This window comes from Amblyomma maculatum, chromosome 3 (genome assembly GCF_055883805.1).
Source record: "Amblyomma maculatum isolate TAMU_Amacu chromosome 3, ASM5588380v1, whole genome shotgun sequence".
In the NCBI taxonomy this organism is placed as follows: Eukaryota; Metazoa; Arthropoda; class Arachnida; order Ixodida; family Ixodidae; genus Amblyomma; species Amblyomma maculatum.
Window position 1 is genome coordinate 17,697,849 of NC_139346.1, and position 20,271 is coordinate 17,718,119.

General features: G+C 48.8%; 1 protein-coding gene across 1 annotated transcript in view; it reads left to right on the forward strand.

The window, feature by feature from the left end:
- Nucleotides 1-596: 596 nt before the first annotated feature.
- Nucleotides 597-20,271, forward strand: part of LOC146194287 (uncharacterized) — a gene marked incomplete at its 5' end in the record, with an annotated part of 135,347 nt that continues 115,672 nt past the window's right edge. Inside the window, one exon of the mRNA XM_084597326.1 lies at nucleotides 597-654. Within this exon, the coding sequence (XP_084453452.1) occupies nucleotides 597-654 (58 nt within the window). The remainder of the gene's footprint in view (nucleotides 655-20,271) is intronic.

The following is a 20,271-nucleotide window of genomic DNA, read 5'->3' on the forward strand; positions in this document are numbered from 1 at the left end:
CTGACTGGCACTTGATGCTTTGTCTTCTATCGACCAGATACTCACGGCACTCGTCAGTGATTAGCTGCTTAGGGCGACGAAGCTAATTTCATGCTTTTTTCGTTCTTGGTCCCGATTCTCCAGACGCTGTTCGTTTTGATCACATCCGGGTGAAGTACTTACCTATGATATCGCTCGAGCATCACGAGCTTGAAACTAGTGATACAGATTGAGCACCAAAAGCTCGAAACTAGCCCTGAATCTTTTACAGCCAAAAGCGGCAGCTATATGGATGATAGTATGCGTACCCTTGATGAAATTTTACCTAGTTTGCGTCGGGTACAACAAAAGGATAAGCTGTGTTGAGACAGCAGAAATGATAACGTAAATACCGTTTAGATAACTCAATAGTAGCCCGGAGACCACGTAGCGGTGCTCCGAAGTAATGAAATCACTACTGAACTCCCCTTATGTGTGTGTGATTTTTTTTACCTGTACCTTTAGTTTCTTACACTCCTTACTAGAGCCCTGCATGGGTTGGATTTTCCAGCCCTTTCCCTGGCCCACGTTTGAAAGGCTATCCCGGGTCCATATGGTTTCAAGCCCATCGGCAATGATTACATGGCCCGGACCCGGCCTGCGCTTCCACGACAGGGCCCGTGCCAAACCTGCAAAGTAAGTCTGAGCAGATGCCTTAGAAAGGTATTGCTTAACTAGCACATAACAATAAATCATGATGAGAGACAAGCCTTGTAAAGTATTCTTGGTAGAGAAGGGCACAGTTAAAGCATCGACAGAAGCAAAGGCTTGGTGAAGAATATTTTGATCGGACGTTTTATGTAAAGCTATCTAGTACAATGTACTTTTAAAAGGTATGGATTACGGGCATTTTAACAATTACTCATCATAAGCAATTGGCGCTTGGTGCAAGTTCATTGCTTAATCATCTACAAAAAGTGCCCTTGGCAACATTGCCCTAGGAACGTGAGTGGACAAGGGCAGGAAAAACAATAAATTTACATATTCATTGAAGAAATCACAGCCACATTGCCGCATTTCTGTGGAGACGAAAAGCGGTAGTGTCTGTTTATTGTGCATGTATATGTTATTGAATATGTGAAGATTCCTAAATCAATCACCTCTTATCCTACGGCATTTATTACAGCGTAGAGACATTCTTGGGGGGGGGGGGGGGGGGAAGGGGCGGGGCAAGGCAGACAGTCAAATAATTTTTATGAACAGATGGCTGCCTGCTGAACAGTCAATTGAAGGGCCTTGTCCAGGGGCTGTTCATCATCATCATCAGCCTGATTATATCCACTGCAGGGCGAAGGCCTCTCCCATATTTCTCCACTTAACCCGGTTCTGTGCTAGCTGCATCCACTTGACCCCTGCGAACTTCTTAATCTCATCCGCCCACCTAACTTTCTGCCGCCCCCTGCTACGCTTTCCTTCCCTTGGAATCCAGTTTGTTACCCTCAGCGACCATCGGTTATCCTCTCTTCGCCCTACATGTCCTGCCCATGTCCATTTCTTCTTCTTAATTTCCACTAGAATGTCGGTAACTTGAGTTATTTCTCTGACCCACTCTGCACGCTTTCTATCTCTTAATGTTACCCCTACCATTTTTCGTTCCATAGCCCTCTGGGTTGTCCTCAACTTAAGTAGAACTCTCTTGGTTAGCCTCCACGTTTCAGCCCCATAGGTGAGTACAGGCAAGATGCAACTGTTGTATACTTTCCTCTTGAGCGATACCGGTAAGCTGCTAGTCATAATCTGCTAGTGCTTGCCAAATGCGCACCATCCCAATCTTATTCTTCTTGTTATTTCCTTTTCATGGTCCGGATCTGCGGTTACTACCTGTCCTAGGTAGACATATTCGCCTACTACTTCCAGTATTTCGCTACCTAATGTAAACTGCTGTTCCTTCCCGAGGCTGTTGAACATTACCTTAGTCTTCTGCATATTGATTTTCAAGCCTACCTTTCTACTTTTTCTGTCTAGGTCATCAATCATTATTTGCAGTTCATCCCCCGAGTTGCTTAGCAAGGCAATGTCATCAGCAAATCGCAGATTACTGAGGTATTCTCCATCTACCCTTATCCCTAACTGCTCCCATTCCAAGTCTCTGAATACTTCCTCTAAACAAGCTGTGAATAGTACTGGGGAGATTGTGTCTCCTTGCCTAACACCGTTCTTTATGGGAATTTTGTTACTTTCTTTATGCAGAACTATGGTTGCTGTGCAGCCACTATATATATCTTCCAGCACTTTCACGTACGGCTCGTCTACCCCCTGATTTCGCAATGCCTGCATCACCGCCGAGGTTTCCACTGAGTCAAATGCTTTTTCGTAATCAATGAATGCTATGTATAAGGGCTGGTTATATTCCGAGCATTTTTCTATCACCTGGTTGATGGTATGGATATGATCGATAGTAGAGTACCGTTTCCGAAACCCTGCTTGATCCTTTGATTGATTGCAGTCTAAGGTTGTTCTGATTCTATTAGCGATTACCTTAGTAAATACCTTATACGTAACAGAGAGTAAGCGGATTGGTCTGTAATTTTTAAGGTCCTTAGAGTCCCCTTTCTTGTGAATGAGGATAATGTTTGCATTCTTCCATGGTTCCGGTACCGTCGATGACACCAGGCACTGCGTATTCAGGGTGGCCAGTTTTTCTAGCACGATATCCCCCCCGTCCTTCAGCAAATCTGTAGTTATCTGATCCTCTCCAGCTGATTTCCCCCTTTTCATAGTTTCTAATGCTTTCTTGACCTCGTCTTTCGTCACTGGTGGAACGTCTGACTGTTTTTCCCTACCGCCAATCTCATTACGGTCCTGACTACTTTGGCTGCTGTAGAGATCTGTATAGAACTCCTCGGCTACTTTGACTATCTTGTCCATATTAGTGATAACGTTGCCCGCCTTGTCCCTTATCGCATGCATCTGGTTTTTGCCTATGCCCAATTTCTTCTTTACCGCTTTAAGGTTTCCCCCGTTCTTTACAGCATGCTCAATTTTCTCCATGTTATACTTCCTTATATCGGCCACCTTGCGCTTATTGATTAGCTTTGATATCTCGGCCAATTCGATCTGGTCTGTTGGATTGGAAGCTTTCATACTCTGGCGTTTCTTAATCAAATCTTTCGTCTCCTTAGACAGCTTACCGGTATCCTCTCTAACTATCCTACCGCCTACTTCTACCGCGCACTCAGTAATGATATCTCTGAAATTATTGTTCCTTGCCTCTAGGGTAATGTCGCCATCCTCAGTTAGAGCTGAATACCTATTCTGTAGCGAGATCCTGAACTCTTCTGCCCTCCCCCTCACCGCTAATTCGTTGATGGGTTTCTTTCTTACTAATCTGTTGCGTTCCTTCTTCAGATTTAGGCTAATTCGGGACCTCACCATCCTGTGGTCACTGCATCGCACTTTCCCGATTACCTCTACATCCTTCACAATGGCGGGGGTTGAACACATTATGAAGTCGATTTCATTTTTAGTCTCTCCGTTAGGACTTTTCCATGTCCATTTCCGGTTCTTCCGTTTGCTGAAGAAGGTATTCATGATTCGTAAGTTACTGCGCTCTGCAAACTCAACTAGTAACTCCCCCCTGCTATTCCTAGAACCAACGCCATAGTCACCTACTGCCTTGTCTCCTGCCTGTTTTTTCCCTACCTTGGCATTGAAGTCGCCCATTAGTACAGTATACTGCGTCTTTACTTTTCGCATTGCCGATTCTACATCTTCATAGAAGCTTTCAACTGCCTGGTCATCATAACTACTTGTAGGTGCATAGGCCTGTACAACCTTCAGTTTATACCGCTTATTAAGCCTAATTACGATGCCTGCAACCCTCTCATTAATACTATAGAATTCATCTATGTTAACCGCTATATACTTATTGACAAGGAAACCTACTCCTAGTTGTCGCCTCTCTGGTAAACCTCGATAACACAGTACATGCCCATCCTTCAGTACAGTATATGCCTCATTCGGCCTCCTAACCTCACTAAGCCCTATGACATCCCATTTCATGCCCTCTAGTTCCTCTAACAGCACTGCTAAACTAGCTTCACTAGCTAGGGTTCTAGCATTAAACGTTGCCAGGGTCAGTTTCCAATGGCGGCCTGTCCAGCGGAGCCAGGCTTTCTTAGCACCCCCTGCTGCGTCACAGGTCTGACCGCCGCCGTGGTCAGTTGTTCCGCAGCCGCTGGTGACTGAGGGCCGGGGTTTTATGGAGCTTATAATAGGAGGTTGTGGCCAATTACTGCACCAGGGTGGCCAACTCCTGTTCTGGTGAGGGAGTGCGTTGCCGGAGGTGTTCACCGACATCAGGTCGCACTCCAAACCTGTTTATGCAATTCCATCGACACTCGGATTTTTTTTTTTGTTCATCCGGTGGAGAATTGCGCGGCACCGGGATTTGAACCCCAGTCCTCTTGCATGCGAGGCGGATGCTCTACCGCTACGCTACCGCTGCAGGGGCTGTTATGAGGCTTCAAATGTCCAGCTGTTAGCGGTAACACAAAGCTTAGAAGCTACTCTCTTGCTCACTGATTTCTGAGAAATCCTAAGCTGATGGTGTTGAGTACTTCAGTAGGCACATGCTCATGCAAACGGGTCATGTCATGCGTGACAGGTTACAGCACTTCATAACACCTGCATTGTAGTACAGTTCGCTATCTGGTTTTGAGCTTTTCCTTTCCAACTTTTTTCACTTGTGTCATTGAATGGAGCCTGGCACGTTCGTAATAAATTACTTGGACAAAGCACCGAGTGGCACTGATTAAATGGTTTACAAATGAGCCTTCTCTCATTCGCTGTCAACATATGTACTAGTAGCGATTTATTCATAAACCACAGGAATGATTTTAGTGCTGGAATTCCATCTCCAAAGGAAGCCATACACAGCTTTACCCAGCCTGGCCTGGTTCCGCCACTGCAAGCTGCAAGCCCAGGCCTGCGGTGTCAAGCCCGAGCCAATCCAGTTCAGTTCAGTTCAGTCGTGTCCTACTCTTCGTGACCCTATGGACCATATCACGCCACGTTTTCCGGTCTCTCGCTGTCTTTCTAACATCACATAACTTCATCTGCAGCGCCTCGAGGATGCCATCTAACCACCGCGTTCGCTGCCTACGCCTTCTCCGGTGCCCTACAACCTTTCCCAACATCAAATCTTTCTCCAGTGACTCCTCTCTTCTCATCAGATGACCAAAGTAGCTGAGTTTTAGCTTTAGAATTTGACTCTCCAATGAGAATTCAGGGTTTATGGTCGACAATATGGACTGATTTGATCTTCTGGCAGTCCAAGGAACTCTCAAGAGTCTCCGTCAGCACCACAATTCAAACGCGTCAATTCTTGGGCGATCAGCCTTCTTCACAGTCCAACTCTCGCATCCATACATCACAACTGGAAAGACCATAGCACGAGTTACACGGATTTTGGTTGGCAGTCTAATGTCTCTGCTCTTTACTAGGCGGTTAAGGCTAGCAATGCTCTCTTTCCCAGAAGCAGGCATCTCGTAATCGTGGCTGCAGTCTCCTTCCGGGGTAATCTTGGAGCCCAAAAAGAGAAAACCTGTCACAGCCTCCACTTCTTGTCCCTTGATGCTGCATACCTTGATAGGGCAAGGCGCCATGATCTTTGTTTTTTTAATGTTCAGTTTAAGCTCAAACTTCTCACTCTCTTCTTGTACGCGCATCAGACGTATATTCAGTTCCACTTCACTTTCTGCCATTAGAGTGGTATCATCCGCATATCTAATGTTGTTGATACGTTTTCCAGCAATCTTCACTCCAGCTGAAGACTCGCCCAGACCGGCCTTCCTCATGATGCACTCAGCATATAGGTTAAATAGGCCGGGCGACAGTATGCAGCCTTGTCTCACTCCTTTCTCAATCGGAAACCAATCAGTAAGACCATGCCCAGTTCTGACTGTGGCCTCTTGCCCTTCATACAGGTTCCCAAGGAGACAGATGAGGTGAATTGGAACTCCCATTTCTTGGAGAGCTTGCCACAACCTGCTGTGATCTATGCAGTCAAACACGTTCGCATAATCAATAAAGCAGAAGTAGATGGGAAGTAGAAGGGTTTCTGGAACTATCTTGCTTTTTCCATGATCAAGCGAAGGTTGGCAATCTGATCTCTAGTTCTTCTGCCCTTGCGCCCTTGCGAAACCCAGCTTGCACGCCCGGCAGCTCCCGATCCTCATACTGCTGCCGCCTACCTTGGAGGGTTTTCAACATCACCTTGCTAGCATGTGAAATAACCGCGATCGTGCGGTAGTTGGAACAATCTTCGGCACTGCCCTTCTTTGGAATGGGGATATAAACTGACCTCCTCCTATCCTGTGGCCACTGCAGGGTTATCCACATTTGCTGACATAATATATGCAGAATGTTAACGGCATCATGGTTGAGGTTTTGAAGCAACTCAGCTGGAACTCCATCAATTCCACTACCTTTATTATTTGCAAGACTGGCTAAGGCCCATTCAACTTCACTGTTCAGGATGCCCGGGTCGATATCAGTAATCCCAACCGTCTTATGTTGAGTTTGCGCATCCCGGTTCTTCTTGTACAGCTCTGTGTATTCCTGCCACCTCTTCTTTATCTATGAGGCTTCAGTGAGGTCCCTGCCTCATTTGTCCTTTATCACGCCCAGCTTAGCACAGAAGCTTTCTTTGATATCTTTGATTGTCTTATACAGAGCTCTTGTGTTCCTCAATTGGCTGTTGTCCTCAAATGCTTGGCACTTTTTGTTCTGGAAGGCATTCTTATCTCTCTTTGCTATTTTCTGAAAATGGGTATTGAGAACCTTGTATCTTTCTCTTTCCCCCATAACTTTTGCTGTCCTCCTTTCCTCAGCTATTTGCAAAGCCTCTTCAGATAACGAGTTTGCTTTCGTGCATTTCTTTTGCTTTGGAACTACCTTAGTAGCAACTTCTTGTATTGTATCGCGAACACCAGTCCACATCTCTTCAGGCTGTCTGACTTCTAGATCTAATTCTTGAAATCGATTCCTCACTTCCACAGCATATTCTGATGGAATTTGATCCAAATCATACCTGAAAGGCCTCTAGTTTTCTTCGTTTTCCTCAATCGAAGCTTAAATTTGGCAATAAGCAGCTGATGATCGGTGCCAGGTCTTGTTTTTACTGGTTGTATAGCGCTTCTCCAGCTCTGCCGGCAAAGATTATAATCAATCTGATTCCTGCACAGACCGTCCTGTGAAGTCCATGTGTACAGGCGCTTCTTGTGCTGTTGAAAATGAGTATTCGCTATGGTCAAGTTGTTTTCTTGACAAAACTCTATTAGCCTCTGCCCAGCTTCATTTAGCTCACCAAGACCGAACTTGCCTGTAATTCCGGATATTTCTTCACTCCCCACCTTAGCATTCCAGTCTCCTATGAGAAAAAGGACGTCTGACGATGCAGTGTGGTCTAAAAGGCATTGCTGGTCAGCATACAATCTCTCAATGTCAGCTTCTTCAGCAGTAGTGGTTGGTGCATAGACTTGGATAACTGTAATGTTTAAAGGGTGACCTTGGATCCGAAGTGAAATCATTCGGTCGTTTTTGGGATTGTACCCTAGCACTGCTTTTCCCATTCTTCTGTTTACTATGAGAGAGACCCCATTCCTTCTCCTGGATTCGTGCCCACAATAAAAGACATAATGGTCGCCGGAATTATATTCTCCAATTCCAGTCCACTTGAGCTCGCTGCTACCCAAGATATCAATGCTCAATCTGTCCATTTCTCGCTTGACGACATTCAGTTTACCTTGCATGTTCATCCTAAATTTCTTGGACAAAGCACCGAGTGGCACTGATTAAACTGTTTAGAAATTAGCTTTCTCTCATTCGCTGTTAACATATGTACTAGTAGCAATTTATTCATAAACCACTGGAATGATTTTAGTTCTGGAATTCCATCATCTCCAAAAGAAGCCATACATAGCTTTACCAAGCCTGGTCTGGTTCCGCCACTGCAAGCTGCAAGCCCAGGGCTGCGACGTCAAGCCCGAGCCAGGCCCAGACCCATAATAACAGCAATTTTCTAGCCCGGCCCAGGTTTTCGGGCCGTCCGAATTCATGCTCCGCTGCATACACTCTGTTGATATTATTTGCCGAGAATAAGTTCCCAGCAAGCAGTGCTTTGGCGATCTTTGTTAGGAAGAAATTACATGCCATAATGTTTTTTTTTCCCTGGAAACTTGGGTGATATCTGGCTTACACGACTACCTCAAAAATATCGCCCAGACGTGTCCCTTTCCTGCAGTCGCTTGCTGTACAAACAGCATTGCAATTTATTTGCTGACACTGTGGTGCATGTAGTGCGAAACATAAGGAGGTCATTATTTGCTAAAAGATGATTGTGAAAGTATGAAAAATTTCAGTCACTGCTATTTTCATTGGAAAATGTCGCATGGCCTTGTATAGCCAATTAGGGCCAATTGATCATGATGATGATGATGAAAACATTTATTGACTATGGCTTAGGTTGAGGGAAGGCTGGGCGGGTCCCTAGTCCGGGACACTGTTGGTAAAAGTCGCTGCCCGTGCTCTTTCGACGAGGGCTCGTTGTTCCTCGAGGTCCGAGCTGAACAGCGCCGCCTCCCAGCCTTCCCACGTTGGCTCATTTATTATATCAATACTGGTATTTTGTTGAGAAGCCCATACCACATGGTATAAGTTTGCCTTCTGACCACAAAATTTGCACTGCGCCGAAAAGGATTCGGGCTCAATGGCGTGAAGTGTTGCTGGATTAATAAATGACATAGTTTGTAACCTTCGAAGATGACACTCTTCTGATTTACTAAGACCCTTAGCGGGCTTCGGAAATGTCTGCCTTTCAAGGCGCAAATGCTGTAATATCTCTGAATATGTTGTTAACGGAGAGGGGGAGCCTAAATCAGCAAGGGAGGCGGTAGAAGGACTCCGGGGAAGATAAGCTCGGGCCGAAGTGTGTGTGAGCTCGTTTCCTTCAAATCCCTGGTGACCTGGTACCCATATTAGCGCCTTCTGTGCAGCTGAAGTCCTAAATTGACTCAGAATTTTGCAGGCTCGCGGCATGATTCTGTCACGCATATAGTTTTTATAAGCTGCCTGGGAATCTGTAACTATGTATTTCGATGCGGAGAGCGTTGCGGCTAGGGCTATCACCACTTCCTCCATAGCCTGCGTATCCCCGTTATGAACTGCAAGCCCGTCCACGACATGCGTTTGGTGTACCACTGATATTGATGAGAAACTTTTGCTCAAGATTTCTGCCAGCAGAGTAGGCACTGCTGTCATTTCTAATAGCTATTCATTGTTCATTAATTTGCAGCGGCGCCAACATGTTCTGTTGTCTGTGTTTTGTGCACCCATATTCTGTTCGTTGCTTTAAAACATTTCTGGGTAAGTGCGGTCGAGACCGCGAGCATAGTGTTGGGCGAATTTACCAGGCGGCATGACAAAAGGAGGCAGTCTGGCGTAGAGGAATCCACTTGTGCTAAAGACAGAGACTGCAACCATGCCAGACAGGTTGCCAAGACATCGAACGAGAAGCCAGACTAGCCCATTGCCGAGAAGCTTACCAAATGCGGAATCGAGCCAAAATTGAAGCCCCGCCGGGGTGGTGCAGTGGTAAGACGCCCGACTACTGTGCCGGAGTTCCCGGGTTCGAACCCGACCGCGGCGGCTGCGTTTCGATGGAGGCGAAACGAAGAGGCGTCGTGTGCTGTGCGATGTCAGCGCACGTTAAAGATCCCCAGGTGGTCGAAATTACTCCGTAGCCCTCCACTACGGCTCCTCTTTCTCTCTTTCCACTTTCATTCCCACCCTCCTCCCTTCCCTTACGGCGCGGTTCGGGTGTCCACAGAGCAAAAGTGACAGTTACTGCGCCTTTCCCTTCCTGTGAACCAATTTATAGCCAAAATTGAAGCGGCAGCTACAAATGCGGCACCAGCCGATGGCTAATGCTCTTGACTTGGTTCAAAGAGAGCTGAACTTCAAGAATTTTTGAATATTTCATAACAAAGGCTTCAAGGATTTGCCTCAAGTGATTCCAGGTAGCCCTGCTTGAGCAAATCTTTGTCACTGATACACCTGCAAGGGACAAATAGTGGCACGTAATTGTTCCAAACGATGTTATCTTTGTTTGCCTTTTTAACTTGACACCCTGTGTGGCAGCACCTGCTGACTTGGTCATGTCATGTAGCCTTGTGATGTCACACAACCTGACGGACAGTCATTGCAGTGCTGTGTCACCTTCCTGCCACTTGCCGGATACATGCCCATAATTTTTTCATGATGCCAGGTTTTCTGGAGTATGGGACCCATCACATTTTTTTTGTTACCGGAGTCCAATAAGGCAGTGTTTCGTGACATTTGTCGCTTGCCCGGCAGCAAGACACATTTATTGCCGAGATATTTCGATTTGAAGTTGAAGAGGTCTTTTTTCCTTCCAAGGATTCAGACTCAGGAAAATGACGCAAACGATGGTGTAAACATAGACTCCATGATTCTTGATGCATAGCGAGCAGTGCAATCTAGCAGCAGCTGAAATTAAAGCTACAGTTCGCCAAAGCCGCCAGATTGTTTGCACCAGGCATAGATCCTGAGCTTGACTGCAAAGTTCTCGCAGTGAATCTTGACCTTGGCACCCACAGAGCATGCGGGGCTTTTTAGAGTTGAGGTGACTTGACTAACAGGATAGAATGTACGAGCGCCAACGTGGCGGCGAAGTCTGTAGCAAGCGAAGCTATGGATGCGGCCACTGACCTTGCTGAGCTACCATCACGAGTGACGAGTAAAGGCTGCTACATATGGTCTTTTTCGAATAGTAGTAAGAGGTGAACAATGCATTGTGGCAGAAAGTTAAAAAAAGGGGGTACACAGGGCCTGTATTGCTCAAATTATTTCGCTTTCTTCACTATTGTATTTTTTAATATGAACCAACTGAGCTCCCTTTCGTTCAATGCTTCCTTGGGTGTCTACACCTTATGTGGTGTACTCTAGCGTCGCTGCCCTGCAGATGGCAAACTGATGTGCCAGTGTCACGAAATCGGCGCACATTTTTATCAACCCGGCACGGCGCGAGGCTCGCGCGGCGTCGCTTGGAAAGCTCGAGAAAATCCTCCTTCCCCGCGCGAGAGAGCGCGTAGCTTTGTACGCGTCGCCGCCGCCCTCTTTCCCATCACCCGGCGATCACGCGGGCTCATCAAGCTGGAATATGCCAGAAAAATCCAGAACCTTCTATGGGACCTAGACAATGACGACGCGCGGCTCGACGGGAGGAGAAGGGAGCGCTCTGACCAGCGAAACTAAGTGTGTGTGCGCGCTAGCTTTGGCGCGGGCATAGCCTCCTTTAGGCTACGGCGCGGGTTAACAGACAGACGCGGCCATAGCCTCCTTTACGCGGCGCGCCCTATTTAAAGAGACCGCGCCGCTTGTGTACTCAGTTAGTCAGTGGTTGCGGCGTGTTCGCCAGTGCTTCGGCTGGACACCCGGGGATCACCCGCTGCTGGCAAGCTCACGGACCTGCAAGGGCGCGGCGCTCGTCTTGTATGGCGGCCACATCGTGACTCTTGAGGCGTCGGACTGCAACAGTGCCCGGTGAACAATTTGGTGTTTGTTTATGTAAATCTCTCGTGTTTCATCTGTGTTGTAAAGCCTCTATGTTATTGAATACCTCTGTAATTGCATGCTTAGCGTTTGTATTTTGTGAACCTCTCTTCTGTGCGATTTTAGTGTTTGTGTATTCCTCTGTATCGTCTCTTGCTGTGTATAAACTTTGTTTTTTTTTTGTTACTTCTGGCTCCGACCCTTACTTGGCTTGAACCGGTGACCGCTGGGCACCAAACGACCACCCCCTTTTGTCACTACAAGGTAGTTGAATTCCGGCTGAGCTTGCCACGCAGGTCGAGGGCATCTCCTTTGCGACCGGAACAGTTACCCCCCCTCACTCTAAGGGTGTCGGGGAGTGTACGCACCGTTAAGGGCGCATCGTTAATAATTAGTCCAGTTCAGTTCAGTAGTTGAGTAGTGTCCGACTCTTCGTGACCCTATGGACCATGTCACGCGACGCTTTCCGGTCTCTCACTATCTTCCTAACATCACATAACTTCATCTGCAGTGCCTCGAGGATGCCATCTAACCATCGCGTTCGCTGCCTACCCCTTCTCCGGCGACCCTCAACCTTTCCCAACATAAAATCTTTCTCCAGCGACTCCTCTCTTCTCATCAGATGACCAAAGTAGCTGAGCTTTAACTTTAGAATTTGACCCTCCAATGAGCAGTCAGGGTTTATGGTCGACAATATGGACTGATTTGATCTTCTGGCAGTCCAAGGAACTCTCAAGAGTCTTCGCCAGCACCACAATTCAAACGCGTCAAATCTTGGGCGGTCAGCCTTCTTCACGGTCCAACTCTCGCATCCATACATCACAACTGGAAAGACCATACCACGAGTTACACGGATTTTGGTTGGCAGTCTAATGTCTCTGCACTTTACTAGGCGGTGAAGGCTAGCCATGCTCTCTTTCCCAGAAGCAGGCATCTCGTAATCATGGCTGCAGTCTCCTCTTGGGGTAATCTTGGAGCCCAAAAAGAGAAAACCTGTCACAGCCTCCACTTCTTGTCCCTTGATGCTGCATACCTTGATAGGGCAAGGCGCCATGATCTTTGTTTTTTTAATGTTCAGTTGAAGCCCAAACTTCTCACTCCCTTCTTGTACGCGCATCAGACGTATATTCAGTTCCACTTCACTTTCTGCCATTAGAGTGGTATCATCCGCATATCTAATGTTGTTGATACGTTTTCCAGCAATCTTCACTCCAGCTGAAGACTCGCCCAGACCGGCCTTCCTCATGATGCACTCAGCATATAGATTAAATAGGCCGGGCGACAGTATGCAGCCTTGTCTCACTCCTTTCTCAATCGGAAACCAATCAGTAAGACCATGCCCAGTTCTGACTGTGGCCTCTTGCCCTTCATACAGGTTCCCGAGGAGACAGATGAGGTGAATTGGAACTCCCATTTCTTGGAGAGCTTGCCACAATCTGCTGTGATCCATGCAGTCAAACACGTTCGCATAATCAATAAAGCAGAAGTAGATGAGAAGTAGATGGGTTTCTGGAACTATCTTGCTTTTTCCATGATCAAGCGAAGGTTGGCAATCTGGTCTCTAGTTCTTCTGCCCTTGCGCCCTTGCGAAACCCAGCTTGCACTCCCGGCAGCTCCCGATCCTCATACTGCTGCCGCCTACCTTGGAGGGTTTTCAACATCACCTTGCTAGCATGTGAAATAACCGCGTTCGTGCGGTAGTTGGAACAATCTTCGGCACTGCCCTTCTTTGGAATGGGGATATAAACTGACCTCCTCCGATCCTGTGGCCACTGCAGGGTTGTCCAAATTTGCTGACATAATGTATGCAGAATGTTAACGGCATCATGGTTGAGGTTTTGAAGCAACTCAGCTGGAATTCCATCAATTCCACTACCTTTATTATTTGCAAGACTGGCTAAGGCCCATTCAACTTCACTGTTCAGGATGCCCGGGTCGATATCAGTAATCCCAACCGTCTTATGTTGAGTTTGCGCATCCCGGTTCTTCTTGTACAGCTCTGTGTATTCCTGCCACCTCTTCTTTATCTATGAGGCTTCAGTGAGGTCCCTGCCTCATTTGTCCTTTATCACGCCCAGCTTAGCATAGAAGCTTTCTTTGATATCTTTGATTGTCTTATACAGAGCTCTTGTGTTCCTCAATTGGCTGTTGTCCTCAAATGCTTGGCACTTTTTGTTCTGGAAGGCATTCTTTTCTCTCTTTGCTATTTTCTGAAAATGTGTATTGAGAACCTTGTATCTTTCTTTTTCCCCCATAACTTTTGCTGCCCTCCTTTCCTCAGCTATTTGCAAAGCCTCTTCAGATAACGAGTTTGCTTTCGTGCATTTCTTTTGCTTTGGAACTACCTTAGTAGCAACTTCTTGTATTGTATCGCGAACACCAGTCCACATCTCTTCAGGCTGTCTGTCTTCTAGATCTAATTCTTGAAATCGATTCCTCACTTCCACAGCATATTCTGATGGAATTTGATCCAAATCATACCTGAAAGGCCTTCTAGTTTTCTGCGTTTTCCTCAATCGAAGCTTAAATTTGGCAATAAGCAGCTGATGATCGGTGCCAGGTCTTGTTTTTACTGGTTGTATAGCGCTTCTCCAGCTCTGCCGGCAAAGATTATAATCAATCTGATTCCTGCACAGACCGTCCGGTGAAGTCCATGTGTACAGGCGCTTCTTGTGCTGTTGAAAATGAGTATTCGCTATGGTCAAGTTGTTTTCTTGACAAAACTCTTTTAGCCTCTGCCCAGCTTCATTTAGCTCACCAAGACCGAACTTGCCTGTAATTCCGGATATTTCTTCACTCCCCACCTTAGCATTTCAGTCTCCTATGAGAAAAAGGACGTCTGACGATGCAGTGTGGTCTAAAAGGCATTGCTGGTCAGCATACAATCTCTCAACGTCAGCTTCTTCAGCAGTAGTGGTTGGTGCATAGACTTGGATAACTGTAATGTTTAAAGGGTGACCTTGGATCTGAAGTGAAATCATTCGGTCGTTTTTTGGGTTCTACCCTAGCACTGCTTTTCCCATTCTTCTGTTTACTATGAGAGAGACCCAGTAAAGTTTTTGGTTCGGATGTTGATGGGTGACTGGATGGTGGAGCAAGCCAGTAAGTTGGTGGAGCAACTTGTTAAACAACCGGAGAACTTTATACAAAAGAATAAGAGGTACAAGAGTTATAATCACAAAGGAAAACTAGCCGTGGTCGGCCGCGCCGACCGCTAAACAGAGCGACAAGGGACTCCGCGTCCCCGCAGTCGAGCTGGCGCCTCTTGCCCCAGCTCCGAAGTAACCACTAGCTACTCCCGGCGCTCGCCAGCGCGAGCGTCCTAACGCAAGGAGTAGCTCCAGCAAAAGACACTCGGGGCCCGTCCCGCGCTCCAGAGGTGAGCCGAGAGCGCGCCCCTTTCCACACGTAAAAATATAAAAACACAGTAACTGTAGCTCTTCCCCGCGTATGTGGGCCACTCGTCGCAGCCTCTCCGACCGTTTCGCTTACTGACAGTCGTGTACTAGCAAGCTACACATTGTGCAGCGGGACGAAAGCCAGACCCCTCTCGCGGGATTTATGGCCCCCGGCCGTTCTCACTCGGGCGACGGGACCACGGGGGGCCGCGTTAATGAGGTCCGGCTCGAGGGAAGCGGAGGGTCTCTCCCGTCTCCCGTAACAAAGGGACACGTGTGGCGGGGGTCCGAACGAGGAGCCTGCGCTCTTGAACTAATGGTCTCCCTCTAGGAAGTGTTTGAAAACAGACCAGACGCGCAGTTCGCACCACGGCACCCCGCCGAGACATTCCTTCCCAGTCAAGGATGCCCAAATATACAAACGGCAACGCGCCGGACCTTACACCTTCCCCCCAAGACTCGGGTAATCTATTGAAAGATAAGCCGAGACAAAACAACAAGAAAAAGGTTCGGCATGTGGCGGTTGAGTCCTGCAGCTCACGCCAGCTATGGAAGCCGGTGAGCATGGCTGCGCGACCCTTCATCACATACATCCACAAACACATGATGCGAAAAAAAATAAACACACACAGATGGTCCACAGGATTACTGAGTTTGGCTTTGACGTGCACACTTCGAATTCAATGATTCCAGTTTGTTGCTCGCGCACCATTCCCTGGCCCACTGTCCCCAGCGGTCACTGCGGGATGTCAGCCGGTGGCCTGTTCCAACAAGCGTTGGGAGTTTCAGACAAGGCATCTGCGAGTAAGCTTCGCGCTTTGGGGCATACTACTTGCAAGGAATGAGAGAGGATGCTATCGGTGACAACGGTTACGGTGGCAGCAAACACCCACGTCTCAAATTTCTTTACCGCCCATATTACGGCGTAAACCTCCCTTTTGATTGCAGCCCATCGCATTAGAACTGACGTTTGTCTGGCGAAGGCTATGGGCGCCTCCGTGTCGTCGTCAGAAAGCTGCGCCAAACAGGCACCGGCAGCCACTGCCGACGCGTCCGTTAAAAGCAGATACGGCTTTCGCGGGTCCGGAGTAGTCAACAAAACAGCCTCGCATAGGGCCCTCTTTAAGGCGCTGAAGCCTTTGTCCGCATCATCTGGCCACGGTATCTTATTCGGTGAGCCTTTCCCCGTTAGGCGTGTCAGTGGCAGAGCGATATCTGCAAAATTGAGAACTTACCCCTGCGGAGTATACTAGACTTCCCAAAGTCGCTGTCATCCTGAAATATGACTCTCACTGAGTCTACCCTGCCGATGTAGGGACATAACTTATTTGCACCTCCGTCACTCATTTGTACATAGTACGAGTGCTCGCGGTATCTCTTTTTCACTACCGCCGGCTCGAGCCACTTCGGGTACAATTTCCTTGGTCTCTTGTCATCAAAGACGAGAACCGCCTCACCTTCACGAAAGGTTTTCACCATCGCGTGCCTGTTGTAGTGAAACGCGTGCGCCTCTTGCTGTTTGCTGCTCCTTAGCTCCGCGATGTCGGCCGTGATCTCGAGCTGCAGTTTAAGGTTTTTCAAGTAGTCATAGGGGGCCTCCGCTAGCTCCCCAGGTTCCCCAATATCTCCTGTCCAGGTCTGTTTGCGTGGGGAAGGAGCTATCGGTACCCTGTCAGTTTGCCGGCCGTCGGACCGAACTTTACAACTGTGGCAGCTGTCGCAGTGTTTGCGGATGTCCACCTCCACGCCCGGCCAATAGAAACTTAACTTTAGGCGAGCTTTAGTTTTCCGAAAGCCAATGTGTCCGTCCCAATAGGAATCAACTGCCAGGCTCAGTGCGGCCTCGCGTCGTGATTTTGGCAGTACTAACTGCTGCACCCCCTGACCTAACACCTGGTCTCTATGATACAAGACTCCCTCTACAATTGACATGCCAGCCTTCTCTTGCCTAGCATTCTGCCAGGCCTGACGCAGAGTCTCATCCTCGTGCTGCTCCTCCCGAAACCTCTGCACCCCGCTACGCTCAGTAATCACGTTGTCATCTTGTGATTTCTCCACCGCATTAATGACGACTGTCTGATCCGGCAGCATTTCATTCTCTGACACCAAGACGGGCTCCGCGCCAGCATCTAGCCCAGATTCATCTGGTATTTCATCCGGTGTCGGCACCGTTACCACTGCCTGCACGCGACTCTCGCTGCCAATTTCGCCCGAGTCCTGCAGCTGTTCCCAGGCATCTGCGAAGATTAGGCAATCCGTATGCGTGAGCTTGTCGGTGAGCGCGCACTTCACCGATGTCGAATATTCCCCGGCTTCGATTAACGAATTACCACATACAAACTCAACGGGACGATGGCCAGCTTCGCCTCTACCCTCTCTCCGAAAGCAGAAATGAGATCGATTGCCCCTGTGCGGTTACAAACTCCTCAGGCACCATGCTCTCACGCAAGAAAGTGATGTCAGCGCCAATGTCTACCATGGCGCTGATAACAGCTTCCCGACAGCTGAGTTTAATGTCCCTGAGCGCAGGACGCGTGGTTTGCTCATCGTGGGTCGACACGCGTGCCGTTAACTTATCCTCGCGTGGCGGATCATCTCGCTTGTCGGCTGGGTTCTCGCCACTGTATGGACAATTCGCAACAAAATGTCTCCAGCTCCCGCATCGGAAACAGCCACTCGATCGCGATGGCCTTTTCTTTTCTCCTCCTGTCCTGCCTCCAGTTCTCTCTGCTCGCTCCGACCCTGAATTCTGCAAAGGTGCGGAATCGGTTCTGGCCCTTGGACGCGTGTCAGGGGCTTTAAAGCTGTCGTCTTTCCTCTGAGCGCTGCCCTTTCCAGCGGCTTCCTCATATGTTTGTAGCAGCGCGGCTATCTCGTCCGCCTTCAGCCACTTCTCTCCTTCGCGCAGCTTAACATATTTGTTGGCTTCCTCTGACAGCCCCGCCTTGAGCTGATCGGCTACCAATAGCCTTACAAGCTCATCGAATGATGACGCGCATCGAGACTTTAAATAAAAATTTAGATAACTCTGGAGGCGGGTGACAAATGCCTTCCAGGTTTCTTCGCGGCGCTTGGTGGCCCCAGAAAACCGCCTTTTGTACTCTGCGGCTGAAAGTTTTAGCTCCTCTAGGACCACCGCCTTCAGCTTGTCGTAGTCCCGGTGCTGCTCGGCGGTGAACCGAGTTGACAAGTAGGTCACTCGCTCGGCCAGCATCGGGAACACGAGCTGCGCCCAGTGTTCCTTCGGAACGCTGTAAGCCTCGAGCGAGCATTCCACCGACTCAAACCAGACCGGCACTTCACCATCCGCTGGTAAATTGGGGAACGCGCCGGCGAGTAGCTTAGCGTACTGCCTCAGACGATCGTTCTCCGAAGGCGCCGCACTTTGCCCGTTAGCCAGCATGAGTTGCATCTGGAGCTCTAAAGCCCTTATCTTCTTTTCATACAACTATAGCTCCTTTTCAATGTTTCGGCCACACTGAGGTCTCGACGCCTCAGTGCTGCCCTTGTCGCCACCGTCACTATCCATTGTCGGTGCCTTGTCGGGGTTAAGATGCCTAAATCTGGTCAGCATTAACTACACCAGCCACATCAAACAGTGAACGCCAAGAAAACAAAGGGACCAGGGAACTCACTCTGTGCTGCCCGCAGGGTCCTCTTTTCGGACTGGAATGGCGTCGATCGCCAGAGTGGCGCCGCTTGAAGTCGTCCGCTGTTGTCGCTACTCGAGGGCTCCGCTCGCGTCCGTCGACGGCCGCGTCCACTTGCGCTTGCAAGCTTCTGTGTCGCTCGTATCGCTGCTCGTTGACGTCCTCGTCTTCGGCGCCTTGACGCCCGATGCTTGACGCACCCTCTTGTACCTGCTCGTTGTCTTCGGCGTATCGACGCCCGATGCTTCACGCACCTTGTCTCTCGGTTGAGCTGCAGCACACCAATCCTGTCGCGACTGCGCCAGTAAAGTTTTTGCTTCGGATGTTGATGGGTGACTGGATGGTGGAGCAAGCCAGTAAGTTGGTGGAGCAACTTGTTAAACAACCGGAGAACTTTATACAAAAGAATAAGAGGTACAAGAGTTATAATCACAAAGGAAACCTAGCCGTGGTCGGCCGCGCCGACCGCTAAACAGAGCGACAAGGGACTCCGCGTCCCCGCAGTCGAGCTGGCGCCTCTTGCCCCAGCTCCAAAGCAACCACTAGCTACTCCCGGCGCTCGCCAGCGCGAGCGTCCTAACGCAAGGAGTAGCTCCAGCAAAAGACACTCGGGGCCCGTCCCGCGCTCCAGAGGTGAGCCGAGAGCGCGCCCCTTTCCACACGTAAAAATATAAAAACACAGTAACTGTAGCTCTTCCCCGCGTATGTGGGCCACTCGTCGCAGCCTCTCCGACCGTTTCGCTTACTGACAGTCGTGTACTAGCAAGCTACACATTATGCAGCGGGACGAAAGCCAGACCCCTCTCGCGGGATTTATGGCCAACGGCCGTTCTCACTCGGGCGACGAGACCGCGGGGGGCCGCGTTAATGAGGTCCGGCTCGAGGGAAGCGGAGGGTCTCTCCCGTCTCCCGTAACAAAGGGACACGTGTGGCGGGGGTCCGAACGAGGAGCCTGCGCTCTTGAACTAATGGTCTCCCTCTAGGAAGTGTTTGAAAACAGACCAGACGCGCAGTTCGCACCACGGCACCCCGCCGAGACATTCCTTCCCAGTCAAGGATGCCCAAATATACAAACGGCAACGCGCCGGACCTTACAGACCCCATTCCTTCTCCTAATTCGTGCCCACAATAAAAGACATAATGGTCGCCGGAATTATATTCTCCAATTCCAGTCCACTTGAGCTCGCTGCTACCCAAGATATCAATGCTCAATCTGTCCATTTCTCGCTTGACGACATTCAGTTTACCTTGCATGTTCACCCTAAATTTCTTGGACAAAGCACCGAGTGGCACTGATTAAACTGTTTAGAAATGAGCTTTCTCTCATTCGCTGTTAACATATGTACTAGTAGCAGTTTATTCATAAACCACTGGAATGATTTTAGTGCTGGAATTCCATCATCTCCAAAAGAAGCCATACACAGCTTTACCAAGCCTGGTCTGGTTCCGCCACTGCAAGCTGCAAGCCCAGGGCTGCGACGTCAAGCCCGAGCCAGGCCCAGACCCATAATAACAGCAATTTTCCAGCCCGGCCCAGGTTTTCCGGCCGTCCGAATTCATGCTCTGCTGCATACACTTTGTTGATATTATTTGCCGAGAATAAGTTCCCAGCAAGCAGTGCTTTGGCGATC